At 38.4% G+C, this 13950-nt stretch overlaps 1 protein-coding gene across 1 annotated transcript in view; it reads left to right on the top strand.

Moving 5' to 3' along the window:
* Nucleotides 1-698: 698 nt before the first annotated feature.
* clcf1 (cardiotrophin-like cytokine factor 1) overlaps nucleotides 699-13950 on the top strand; it is a 29894-nt gene continuing 16642 nt past the window's right edge. The window contains exon 1 of the mRNA XM_017691973.2: nucleotides 699-975. Within this exon, the coding sequence (XP_017547462.2) occupies nucleotides 960-975 (16 nt within the window). The 5' untranslated portion in view covers nucleotides 699-959. The remainder of the gene's footprint in view (nucleotides 976-13950) is intronic.

Raw genomic sequence — 13950 nt, 5'->3', positions numbered from 1 at the left:
TCTATTTTTCTGAGAAGGTTGATGGCTGTGAAGATTTGATTGTGCATTAGTCCGATCAGGTACTGATGTTGGATGATCAGTTGTGGATCACTTCAGCCAATCCCAAAAGTTGAGCTCCATCACTCTAGAGAACACAGTTCCTCTGCTCCACAGCACAACGTTGGGGGGCTTTATATCGATGCTTGCCATTGAATATGATGACTTTAGGCTCATGTGTGGCTGCTCCAGATCATCCCACTCAATTGACAATGCATTTCTACAAAGATGAGACAAGTTTCTCTCATTAGCAGAGATCTCTGGCTACCTTTGGCCTTACAGCTTAAATCCCAGCCTTGTGCTAGTGTATTAATCTGTTAAGGCTTAATGAGATGAGGCACAGAGTAGTAGATGAGGCATTAAATTTCTGATAATAATCCCTCCCGGCACTTTGTGGTTTGGAGTCTCGTGGCTGCGCTCAGTCAGCTTCCAGTTCGAAAAACTTTTTAGACGGTGATTCAGCGAATAAAAGAGGAGGACAGAGAGAGAAAGGAGGAGAGTAGGAGAGAGAGAATGGAGAGAACGATTGGGGAGGAGGAGAAGAGAGGGAAAAGAAGAGGAGGAGGAGGTGGGGGAGGAGGGGCAGAGCCTTCAGCCCTGCTTATAAAACCACTTCACCCTCTCTCTCCCTCACTCACTCACTTCCACTCACACAAGTGGCGCGTGTCAGAATCTTCTTCATCTTCGTCTTCATCCTCATCTTCATCCTCATCCTCATCCTCACACACCTGGAACACCTGGCTAAAAGAAATCTGCTCAGAGGACTAAAACCTGGCCGCTGCTGCCTGAGAAGACAAACCTGATGGTGTTGTCTAGAGCAAACAGTGTCTGTGAAGCTGACGAAGTTTGTGCTCAAGCGGAATTCTGTTCCATAAGTTTCCCAGAGAACCAAACTTCGGACTTCTGACGAGTAACTGAAGAGAATGAGACGCTGTGAAGGTAAGAGCTCACCCCTTTTAGAATATCAACAAAAAGAATATTTAGATTTTACTACCAATATTTGTTATGATTATTATCAGATGTGGCTAAAGATACCTGAAAGGGTTCTATATAGTACTGAAATGATCTTCTGACAATAGTAGAACCCCTTTTGGTCCTAAATAGAATATTTTTTTAAGGACAAATCTTCAACTAACAAATATACAACATAGCTAAGAACCATTTAATTACGCAAGGAACCGTTTATGCATTGAAATGGTCCTTTGAATGTTCACGGTTCTATAAATAACTATCTTAGAAAAAATGGTTCTATGTAGAAGCACAAACAGATTTTGACTTGTAACAGTAGTGGAACCCTTTTGGTTCTCCGTAGGAGCATTTTAAAAACTTCTTTGAATAACAATATGCAACACGTTCTCCATCACAGAGGAGAACCATTCAACCGTTTGAATCAAAGAACCATTTAAGCATTCAAGTCATTTTATGGGTGTTCATGGTTCTATACACAATCGCTGCCTTAACTAAGGAACCTTTGAAGAACCATATTTAAAAAAACACTGTGAACTCTTAACAAAAATATTTCCATACAGAACAAAAAAGGTTCTATGTCACGGAACCATTGTGGGACCCTTTTTGGTGCTATATAGGACCATTTTTAAAAGGTTCTTTAATGAAGCGACAGGTTCTCCATCACAGAGAAAGGTTTAATCATGTAAAGAGCCATTCATGCATTCAAACGGTTCTATATGTAACTATTTCTTTTACTAAAGAACCTTTGAATCATTTGAAGTGTCGCTGCATTTCCTCAGTTCCATGTACTTAAGTATGGACTTAAAAGAAAAGTGCTTCTCCGAGGGTTCTGTAGTAAAAGCAACGGTCTTAGAACCGTAAACCATGGATTTGGGAGGATTTTTTTCCATCTCAGTTCACATTTAGCTTCTAATTCCTTTCGGCTTTGATTTCATTCTGGTCTGCTGGTTGAGCTCCTGAGCCGCTTTGCTGTTGCTCACGTCTCTCACTTTGTACCTTTTATTTTTTTTGGACATTTTATTTGTGGCCTAAATGACCCAAAACAGAGAAGATTAGAGTCGAACAGCCTTCAGCTTCTATGCTGGTAGATGCTGGAAGCACTAAGCAGTTCCACTGCGGTTCTAAAGGGCACTTGAGGAGTTTTGGACCAGATACTTTACTCAAGCTGTCTTTCACTCGGCTTCTTTTACTTCTACCTCAGTTATTATTTAAATGACTACACTTTAACTTGACAGTGTTTTGGAGCTTCTCTTGTAAGCTCGGATTATTACTGTTAATAGTGCTATTATTACTTTACAAGTTATCTTTTTGGAGATCGGAGGTTTTGCCCTGACTGCAGCGATACAATTTCTATCAAAATATGGCCATAATTGAAATATTAGTTCATATTAAAATATGTAAAACAATCTGAACCCTGGATTTGCTGGCTCACAAGGCCAAAAACAACCTCTAAAAGTCTCTAAACAGTCATCTTTGTAAAGATCTTTCTCAGATTATAAGATCTAGCTATACTATAAAGTTTAAACTACTGAAGAATAAGGCTTTTTTATTATTAGCAGATTAATAAGGGCTTAATGCAGTTTTGTTTCCATTGCCCAGTGCTCATTTAATCTCATGGAGCTCAAACCGCACAGCATTTAAAAAGGCAGATGAGAATGATTTAGGGATTCTGAGCTTTGATTCAAATGTTTTTGATGTTTTATCTTGTTTTCATCAACCCAACCACAGTTTACAACTGAATACTCAGCAGACTGAAAACGAAGCAGCATTAGGGAGCTTTATGAAGCAGGAAGCATGCATTACTGTCTTTATAAGGGTTTTAAACTGAACGCTGCGTATTGCTGCAGATAAATGGTGCTCTGTTTATTGCAAACAACATCCTCTGCAACTCTAAGTCTATCTTTAGGCTCTATTAGTCTTTTTAAAGGCCTGATATATTTTATTTCCCCCCTGAGGCCCGCCAATAACACTTTTGTGGGTTTATGTACAAAAAACAGTCAGAATTCATTTTCACATGACCATTTTCCACCCTCTCTTTATCCCTTACAACCAAGCAGGCTGGTTTTGTTACTGCACCTTTAAGATGACATATGTAAATGAGCCCTGCTCTGATTGGCTGGCCCATTCAAAAATGTAGGGAACTGAACTGCTGTAGGCAGAATGGGTGGATATACATGAATGCGCATTTTTTTGTGACATCACACGATTAGTTCAAAACTCGCTGCTTTTACAGCTTATGCTGCTAATCAGAAAGTTGTATATACCTGATGGTAAACTAGTGAATATGGCTTCATGCTGTTTGGGTGCTTGTTGAAAGATCAGCCCACCACACGGAAAAATGAAAGTACGGAGGTCCAGATAGTACATATCCTGACACCACTCAAATGCAGTGTAGTAATTTATTGACCATATGGATTTGGGAGCAAATGGTTCATTTTGAAAGTTTACCCATGTTTTACATCATGTTTAAAGGCTGTGATCAAAGTCTTTTATTTAAAAAAAATATTGTATTCCATGAATTGGGTCCAATCATAAAACTTAAATTTGCATAATATTTGCATTTTCCTTATGAAATTGATTTGGTTTTGTGTGTATTTGTGTTGTGCCAACACTGTGAGGTCATTTTGATCCATGAAAGAGCCTTAAAACTTAAAATGGGACTGTACGCACACACACGCACACGCACGCACACACACACACACGCGCATGAACAGTTGCAGTGGGAGTGGGCTGGAGGTCAGAGGTGGAGGGTCACCCTTGTCTTGTTAACTGACACTGATATGAGAAAGTACATGATTCATGTTAGTCACACACACCCACTCCCACACACACACCCACACACACCACCTGTCCTTTGGGAAGCGTGTCTGTGAAAAGGAGGATGAGAGTGTGACGAAATGATGCGATTTACACTAAAACAAAGCAGCAGACTCACCCCACATGCACACACACACACACACCCCACATACAGGTACACATACACACACACGCACACACACACCAACACACACACACTTCCTCTGTCTCTCTCTCAGGCCCCTCTCTCAGTTTCTCTTCTCTGCTTTTTTATTTCCCTCTATTTCAAACACACACATTTGTTTTTATACCATACCAGAACATTCGGTCCAATGTATCCAGGGATGCAGTATTGCGATGAAATTGAAATTGAAATTACTACTTAGGTATATAGTATATAAGTATATATCAGCAGTAACATATGTAATAAGTAGTTGTGTATGTATACATAAACTTCAACAAAGTGTAGTAAGGGCATGAGTTTGTTTTCGTGTTTTTTATTTGTTTTTTATATTCCTTTATATAATTATATATTTTAAATCACTTTCCTTGCAAACTGGTGGGCCTTTGCTTCAAAACAAGTAATGTTAGCAGCTTAATATTGTTTTTCAAACTTTTTTCAACCCGTATATATTTTCCGCTCGGTGTGTGTTTGAGTATAAAATCTTTGTGAGACATAATCAGTTACCGTGCCACTCGTCAACAATCTGATTGGTTGCTACGCATCTTATTCACATCTAGTTCATTCAGAAGGATGAAGGAGAGCAGCGAGAGCATCAGCAGTGTAATGTGTCAGTTATATAGTGTATACAGTCATCTCTCACCATTCCTGCTGGAACAAAACTGCATCTATTTAAAAAAATTACCATATCTATAGAAAAGTAAAGGAAACAAGGTGAATGAAAAACATTAACATCTTTCAATGTGTGTTAATGTGACAAGACTTTATTTTAAGACATTTAAATCATCTCTATTGATTTGTTTGTCATGACATTTTTACACAATGTAAAGGACTGCTGGTATTGTCAGACTATGTTAAATAATAAAATTATTGTTGTCAACGTTGTCAGAACAAAGCCTCATATCTCCAAAATTACAACTTACAGGAAAAGGAAAAAAACCTTCTTTGCTTTCAGTTTTAGTCAATGGAACCAGACTTTTTTCTATGTCATTTCTGGTCATTTCTTTCGGTCCATTCATCATGAAATTTATAGAAAATGTAAAGAGTAATAGATATTTTCAAATTATGTCAAAAACTGAAAAACACCAAAAATGGAGAAGCAAGGTTTTGTCCCAACACAGCGAGATGTATTACATTATATATATATATCGAAAAGAAATGAATCAAAATGAGCACACATTTGGTTCCATTGATTTACATTAAAAGTAAAGTAGATTTTTTCCTTCTTCTGTAAAGTCATCATTTTGGAGATACAAAGTTTTCATCAGACAACAGCGATATATACATACGTACATGCATATCTGTATATGTATATACAGATATATGATCTAAAAAGTTAATAACTATGTACATTTTTTTCCTGAGCTTAACCTCAGCAGCCTAAAGAAACGGCCCTGCTGTCTCAGCTTTGTTTGTTAGTCCTGATATTGCAGGTTAGGTTATTTTTTCCTTATTTTTTTTACAAAGTCAGAACACTTTTGGCTGAAAATGTACAAAAACAAACAATCTCTCACACACACATGCACGCTTAATCTATCATAGCAATCACACACAGACCACACTGACAAACATTCTCAAATTCACGCGCGCGGTTTGACGAGTGAAGCAGGGCTGTTATTAGCAGCTGTCTGTGATCCGCACATTAGCATTTATACCCACGCAAAGCTGGGCAACAATACAGTGGGCTTGGAGAAGAAAGATGGAGGGCGAAGGAGGTGAAGGGAGGGAGGGAGGGAGGAGAGCATGTGTAAGAGAGGTAGAGTATAGCTTGAAGCTTTAAAGAGATAGATGGCAAGATGGAGTGATAGAGAGGGGGTAGAATAGTGCGAGAGAGAAATAGAGACACAGAGAGAGAAAGAGAGAAAGAGGGGGTTAATGCAGGCCAGATTCCCTCTAAAAGAGAAGAGGGAGAGAGAGAGAGTAAGAGAGAGAGAGTAAGAGAGAGAGAGAGAGAGAGAGAGAGAGAGGGAGAGAGAGAGAGAGAGAGAGAGAGAGAGAGAGAGGGAGAGAGAGCGGGCGCACAGGGGAATGATATAAAATGAGTTGGTCACGGTTTGAACAGTTACACATGCTGTTTACATTTTTCCCAAATTAACATGGCCCCTCGCTTTACCAACTCCCTTCACTTTCCCTCTCTCTCTCTCTCTCTCTCTCTCTCTCTGTTTCTCTTTTTCTATCTATCTCTTGAGTCTTTCTTCTCTCCACTCTTTCTGTTTCCATCTTGCCCTGTTTTCTTGGACACACTGGATAAGTGGACATCTCTCCCTCTCTCTCCCTCTCTCTCTCTCTCTCTCTCTCTCTCTCTCTCTCTCTCTCTCTCTCTGTGTTTATTGTGATGAGAGGGGCCGTGTCAGGAGTTAATAGAAACTCGAGTGCGGAAGATGGAAAAAAGAGAAAAAGAACAGAGAGGGGGAAGAGGGGCAGATAATTAAAAAAAGGAAGAGAGGGAAAAGAAAGGTAATTAGAGAGGTAAAAGGACCTACAAGAGAGCAAGTGAAGGAGAGAGAGGGGGGAGGGGGAGAGTGAGCACGAGAGAGAAAGAGAGAGAGAAAGAGAAATAGAAAAGAAGAATAAAGAGAAAAAGAGAGAGCCAGAAAGATGGACAAAAAAGAAATAAAGAATGAATGAAGGGAAGAAAGAGAAGCAGAGAAAATAAAATAAAAAAGAAAGAATGAAGAGAGAAAAAAACAGAGAATTAAAGAAAGTAAGAGAAAGTGGAGAGGAAAAGGAAAAGAAAAAAGATAAAAAGAAAAATTAATGACAGAGAAAGATGAAAGAAAAAGAAGGAGAGACAGAAAGTGAGGGAGAATGAAAACGACAACAAGAACAAGAAAGCAAGAGAAAGGAAGAAAAGAAGAAAGAAGGGACAAAAGTGACAGAGAGAGAGAGAGAGAGGTTGAAAAGAGGACAGGATGAGAATAAAAGAGAGGGATTAATGATAAGAAAGAGATAGAGAGAGTGAGAGAAAGAGAGAGGGAGAGAGGGGGGGGGGGGGTTGAGAGAGGTTGAGAGAGGGGGAAAGGGGGCCATGGCCGGACAAGAACTTGGAGAGAAAAAAAGTGCTTGAGAAAAGAAGGGATGGAGAGGCGAATGGGTTTAAGTGAAGGGAAAGAAGCGAGGTTTTGTTGTAAAGGCAGGTTTTATTGTCTTTTTTTTTCCTTCTGCTTTTGTTTTGATGTTCGCTGGCAGAGCTGACGACGTTCCGGGCCAAACGCCATCAATTTGAATTTCAAACTGAACCCCAGCAGCTTCCACTGGGAGCCTGAGCACATCTAATGAGATCTATCTTTACATGATGTTTAGTGCATGTGGGTGCCTGATACACAGCGCTAGAGTACGCAGTGTGTTACTGTTCTACGCGTTGGTGTGTGTGTGTGTGTGTGTGTGTTGAGTTAGTGAAGGAATGCACGTTTGATTGAGTGCAGACTGCACATAAATCTCCACTTTAACTGTACACAGACACACACAACATCGACCCTGACCCTAACTCTCCCTACACACACACACACACACACACACACACACACACACACACACACACACACACACAAACACTAGGCTCTTTGTGTACAGACTTGACCAGCCCGTCATATGGCCCATATAACATTATTTGATGTGCTATGAAATATGTAGCACATTTTATGATATTTGCAGTATGAAGGTATTGTCAGAGCTCATCTGCTAAAGATTAATGCAACAACAACAAATCAGTCTGAGAGTGAAAGTATATCTTCCTATGTCTGTGTGTCTGTGTGATGGAGAGAACAGGGGAAAGCATAACTTATTGATCTGCCCGTTTGACATCATATCATTGCTGCCAGCTGTTGGCCCAAACAAACTCTCTCCTTCACTCACAGGGCTGTTGCTTAACATTCGGGGGCCCTAGGAGACATGTTACCTGCCCCCCTGAATAACCTGAATCATATTTTTGAATTGAACAGATGAAAAGTCAATCTGAAAGAAAAACTGACCTTTTTTATCGTGCTTCATGTCCCGGATCGTGTTAAGCATGTTTCATCATACAGCCTTGAAAAGTAGCTCTTCAACTACTGTGAACAACTATTTGAATGCATAAATTGTTCTTTTCACAGTTAAGTGTTTCTTCTCTATAATGGAAAACCTGTTGTATAGGGTTCTTCAAAGAACCTAGTACAAACTTTTTCTACATAGCATGTACTACATAGAACCCTTTTCAGCTAAGAATGTATCACATTATTTAAAAGACTAAATTCATGTGTTCCTGTAATCTTCCATCAGAACTGAATGATTTTTGCCTTTCGTCCTCTGATTTTTGATTTTCACTGTACATCAGACAAAATACATTTATTGTTACATATTTAAAGTATTTTAACGTTATATTATAATAATAACATATTTCATTCCTTCCTAAACCTATTATGAATGAAACGCTCAAAAGAGCATGCCATGCCAGATGCCATGTTTCACTTGGAAACATATTATAGTTCAAAAAAATTTTTATTGATTGACATTACATTTATTTATTTTTGATCCAGAAGAAAAAGTTAAACAAATGCTAGAGTATAGATAATGATAAATAACTACTAAATAAATAAAATGTACTAACCCAAATAGGTGACCAAATATATATAAATAAAACCTACATGGTCAAAGGCCCCCTGGTGGCTCTTGGGTCCTCAGCAACTGCATACACTACTGTGCAAAAGTCAGTGACCACACATTTATTTCATTTCTATTCAAAGTGACCATAAAGTACAGGTTTTATTTTTTCAGCATGAAAACCAAAAATATATATGAACACACGTCTCCACAACTAAATATAATATCAGTATTTTCAGTATTTCATGTGATCACTCTTCACCTTTACTATAGCATCTGTTCAGTTCAGTCTTTGAAGTTGGTTGCATTTTCTACCTCAGATGATCGAAGTTATCCTAAACACATTCAGTGATGTTGAGGTCTGGACTCTGGGGAGGTCAGTCCATTGTTCAGCTTCTTTGTTTGATGTGTCCGTCTAATTGTCTCAGTGAGGTTCTTCTTGGCAGCTACACATCCTTTCAGACCCATTGCGCTGAGTGGTCTTCTCACAGTGGAAGGATGGACAGAAACACCTGTGGATGTTTTCAGATCTGAAGCAGCTTGATTTTCTCCTCTCAGAGATGAAAGCTTTAAGTGCTGTTCATCTGATGGGGGCAGTTTTGGTGTCTACCAGGTCTTATACATTATTGTTAGGAGTCACATTTTCTCTGTAGCTTTTAATTATTTAAAAATTTGTCTTTTGTTTTTCTCATGCTGAGTGCATAACCTTGTATCTAATCTGCTCAGAAAGATCTTCTGAACAACAAGGAACTTGTAGTTCACGGTTATTTCAGCTGAAAATTAAGTAAATGAATAGTGGTCTCTGACTTTTGCACAGCACTGTAGAAACGACTCTGCAAGAAACTCTACAAACACACACACACACACACACACACACACACACACACACACACACACATACACACACATCCTTTCTAATAAGCTTCATTATTTGATGGCTTTTTCGGAGGGAAAGACTTCAAAGGTTATGCAAACATGCCAGCGGTCTCTCTGTTAAGAGAGAAAAGCTAGCTTCAGAATGGTGTTTACAGCATACTCAGCCACCTCGTTCCCTCACAGCTGCTCTTGCCAACCAAAACACAGTGAAAAGGCAGTGCACAGCATTTACATGATTCAAATGTGTCAGTTGCACGCGAGTAAAATAGATCACATCAACACATTTCTTGGCAAAAGCATGTATACTGAAAGCTGAGGTGCTGATGTAACATATTTTATTAATTTGCAATCGACTGACACAGTTAATGGAGTGAATTCGAGGCACTATTTAGTTCAGTGTAATGTAACCTGCGACATCCTTTGCATATGACAAAGGAAACTGAGGGAAATAAGCAAAAACATACAACAATGATAGTAGAAGATCTAGTATTTCCAAATATCAGTAGGAAACTCACTGGCTCAGTATCACTGGCTCAGATGTGCTCCGCCTAAAGACTATTCCTGCCAAAAGTAAGTAATGTGTTGGTGTAATATATTTTATTGATCTGCCTCTCACTGACACATTGGACTCATGTACATACCTCTGGGCTAATTACATGTGTTTATTTTCTAAGAGAAAATAACACATTTAAATGTAAAGATGGCATTTATCTCTATTTATTTGCTTTAACATATTGGAAAAATCTAAAACATAAAATGTGAAATGTGCCATAGCTTTTGCACAGGCCAGATTTTATGTTTTATTTTTGTTGAATAAGTTCTATTAACAAATAACAGTAACTCAACATTAACCCCTTAATTGGACAAAGGTTATTATAACCTAAGAATAGCTCTACCAGTTTGCAATGAAGTCCTTGGAAGTTACTGGATAATAAGTGTTTGTATGTAATGAAACTGGGATTTATTTTTACTTAGAAAATCAATAAAACATGTCATTAGTACATGGATATAGCACGGAAAAATGTGGTAGATTGGTCTAGGTCAGGGGTCGGCAACACGTGGGTCTGGAGCTGCATGCGGCTCTTTTACTGCCCTGTTGTGACTCCACACCAGAATTAGATTTGTAGGTAAAAGTAAAATAATCCTCCTTTGCAGTAAAATAAAGGTCTGCTGATCAATTTAACACAGTTTTAACAATACACGGTAAATGCTGTAGTTAATGTAGGCTACATCTGCTAATTCACCCTTTAAACCTGAAGGTTGGTGCACAGACTGTTGGTCAACACAGATAACAGTCTTGCTTACCTAGTAACTAACAAAAAGACAAAGAGAAAGATTTAAGACAGACTTTGATAATTTGGAGATGAATGGACTCTTTTGCATTTATAATCACTCCAGCTGGTTTCCTGATGCATTTAATCTGCAGCGAGAAACTGTCAGTCAATAAAACTTGCAAAGCTGAAGTCAGCTTCTAATTTGACTTGACCTATTCTACCTTAAATGGTGCAGGAGTTATATTCTGGTGCCTCAGGCATCATTTAAGGTGGAACAGGAAAATTCAATCAAGAAGCTGGCTTCAGCCTCTTAAAAAAAATTGAATACTGAGAAACATTTTACAAACATTTAATTTACTTTCCCTTTGCACTTTTGTTTATATTATATTTTATCCTATACTAGTACATTAGCACATACTGAGACATGTTTACAGGCTTAAGCAACATTGATGAATTTCAATATCATGATGCTTTCCCAAATTAGTAATGATATTGTGGTCTCAGCTGATATTTAACTTAGTGCTAACATGATTAATAAAGTTGAAGCTACTCTATGTTTACAGAATGTCTAATGAACTGATTGATTTGATTGAGCTGTTTTTCGCCACTTTCTTCCCTTAGAGTTACATCAGGGCTACTACATACAGAGCCTTATTATTCACTAACTACAACTTCATTGCAAACTAGCTGAACTATTCTTAGGTTTTAGAAGTGTGCAATAAAACAGGCCCTGGCCATTTCAGGGCATATTTCTTTATATTTATGTATTTTGAACTGTTCTTTCAAAACAATCTGAAGCAGCCAGTAAACAACCTTTATTTCAGTTGTGTGAGATCTGTCAGATCCTGGAAATCATGACTAAAGTGCAAAATCACTGGAAATCACTAAAGGCAAACTGCTTGGCAACAGTGACACAGTTATGTTATGTACTATATATCATAATATTAAATGTCATATTGATTACTGATCAAATATATTACCAAAATATTGCTAAAAGCAACATCATGGAGTGTCAAGAGAAAATAAGATAATACATCCTTTAGAACTTACTTTAATAAGGTATTTTCCTGCAAATAGTACACAATTTATATTAGCTGAGTTTTGCATGTTATAAAATATTATATAGAATTATATAGAAAAAATGCTCACACCACACATTTTACTTTTTTTCTCCAATATATTTGTTCTCTAAGCAAAACATGTAATTTGATCAACCAGGGACGTCAAAACTTTTGCATACGATTGCGTACTGGTCAGCACTACCCTGAATTTTCTTGATGCAATTGTGCACATTATTAACACTATTTATAAACACAGTTATATAGCAGTTACTTACTTTTGTCCTGTGAAAATGAATCAAATAAGTGCATCACCTTTTTTCAGCATGTTTTTCCCTCTATGCTGAGTTTTAGTTTTATGAGATCTTGAAGGCCTGTGTATGTGTGTGTGTGCGTGTGTGTGTGTGTGTCCAGCTGCTGAACTTTTTCACTTGTTGTTTCTCATCAAACTACTGACTATAAGCCGAGAATAATTACTGTAACCTAAAGTCAGGAGAAGGCGTGTCGGTGTGTGTGTGTGTGTGTGTGTGTGTATGTGCAGTGTTATCGTGTGGAGGTGGTGGTGTATGTATGTGTGTATGAGATTTCCAGTTTCGGACCTTTACAAATCTAATGAAATGATTTGTGTACAGCGTTTTTATAATTTAGATTGAAACAAAGGGAGTCGGAAAAGAACAGAAAGAAGGGAATAAAGGAGGAGGAGGAGAGAAAACCTAAACTGCCAGGGCTAATCGAGGTTAATAAGCTGCTGTTATTTTGGCTGGAGGCGAAAAAGAGATAAACCACTTCAAACGCAGTGGAGAGAAAAAGAGGTGCGCGCACAGGAGGAAGAATAAAAACAACTTGAAGAACTAGACCAACGGACCGAGAGAGAAAAAGAGTGAGACAAAATAGAGATACTGAGAGAGAGAAAGACAGAGAAAGAGTGAGAGAAATAGAGAGAGAAAAAGAGAGAGAAAGAGAGAGAGAGAGACAAGAGGTTGACAGACTGCTGTATAGGTTTAAGAGAGAATGTGGTAAAGCAATATAGAAAGAAAGAAAGAAAGAAAGAAAGAAACTAAGACAGCTGTGTAGTATTGAGAGAGAGTAGACAGTGAAAAGAAAGAAAGAAAGAAAGAAAGAAAGAAAAAGCAGAGAACAAAAGAAAGAAACAAAAAACAAAGAACGAAAGAATGAAAAAAATGGAAAAACAGAGAGAGAAAATGAGAGAGAGAGAGAGAGAGAAAGAAAGTAACAAAAGTATTGCTTTATAATATGGTATATAGACACAAATAAATCAATGAGAAAAAATAATAACAGAGAGAGAGAGAATTAATGAAAAAAGAAAGACAGAGAGAGAGAGACAGAGACAGAGTAACAGAAACCGTTGTATAGTATTAATAAAGAAAATGTTATAGATATAGACAGTGAAAAAAGAAAGAATAAAAGAAATAAAGAAAGACTGAACACTGTGTAAGGAGAGAACAGGGTGCAGGTGTGTACGGTTCCTCTCTGGTTATGTACAGTGTGTATCTTTATGAATGTATGTATGCTGTGTGTAATAGTGGTAGAAAACACTGGTACATCAGAGAATGCATTAGGAATGGAAGGAGGTGGAAGAGAAGAGAAAGAGAGGTGTAAGGAGGAAGGGAGTGGTCGAGTGGAGCTGGGTGGGCGAGAGAGTGACAGAGAGCAAAAAGAGGAGAAGAAAGGAAAGGAAAGAGGGAGGAGGAGGAGGAGGAGTGCATATTTCACACCTGCTGCAGCCTCAACGCCTCAAACAAGTAATTACACATCTCCACCGTGTCCTTCTGACTGCCTGACAAAAGAGAGAGACAGAAGAGTGTGTGTGATGTTTGTGCTGGAGGACACCCTGAGGCTCTCTCTCTCTCTCTCTCTCTCTCTCTCTCTCTCTCTCTCTCTTTCTCTCACTCTCTCTCTCTCTCACTCTCTCTCTCTCTCTCTCTCTCTCTCTCTCTCTTTCTCTCACTCTCTCTCTCTCTCTCTCTCTCTCTCTCTTTCTCTCACTCTCTCTCTCTCTCTCTCTCTCTCTCTCACACGCACAACTAGAGTACAGTCAGACCCTCTCTGAAGTTTGAGAGATCATTTGCTGCTATTTTCTCTGTGTGTGTGTGTGCCTTCATGAGGCTAAAAGGGTTCACAATCTGATGATGGCCTCTCTCTCTCACTCACACACACAGGT

Source organism: Pygocentrus nattereri, chromosome 8 (genome assembly GCF_015220715.1).
Source record: "Pygocentrus nattereri isolate fPygNat1 chromosome 8, fPygNat1.pri, whole genome shotgun sequence".
Taxonomy (NCBI): domain Eukaryota; kingdom Metazoa; phylum Chordata; class Actinopteri; order Characiformes; family Serrasalmidae; genus Pygocentrus; species Pygocentrus nattereri.
Note: the sequence above shows the minus strand (reverse complement) of the source record. Positions and strands in the feature narration are given on the sequence as shown.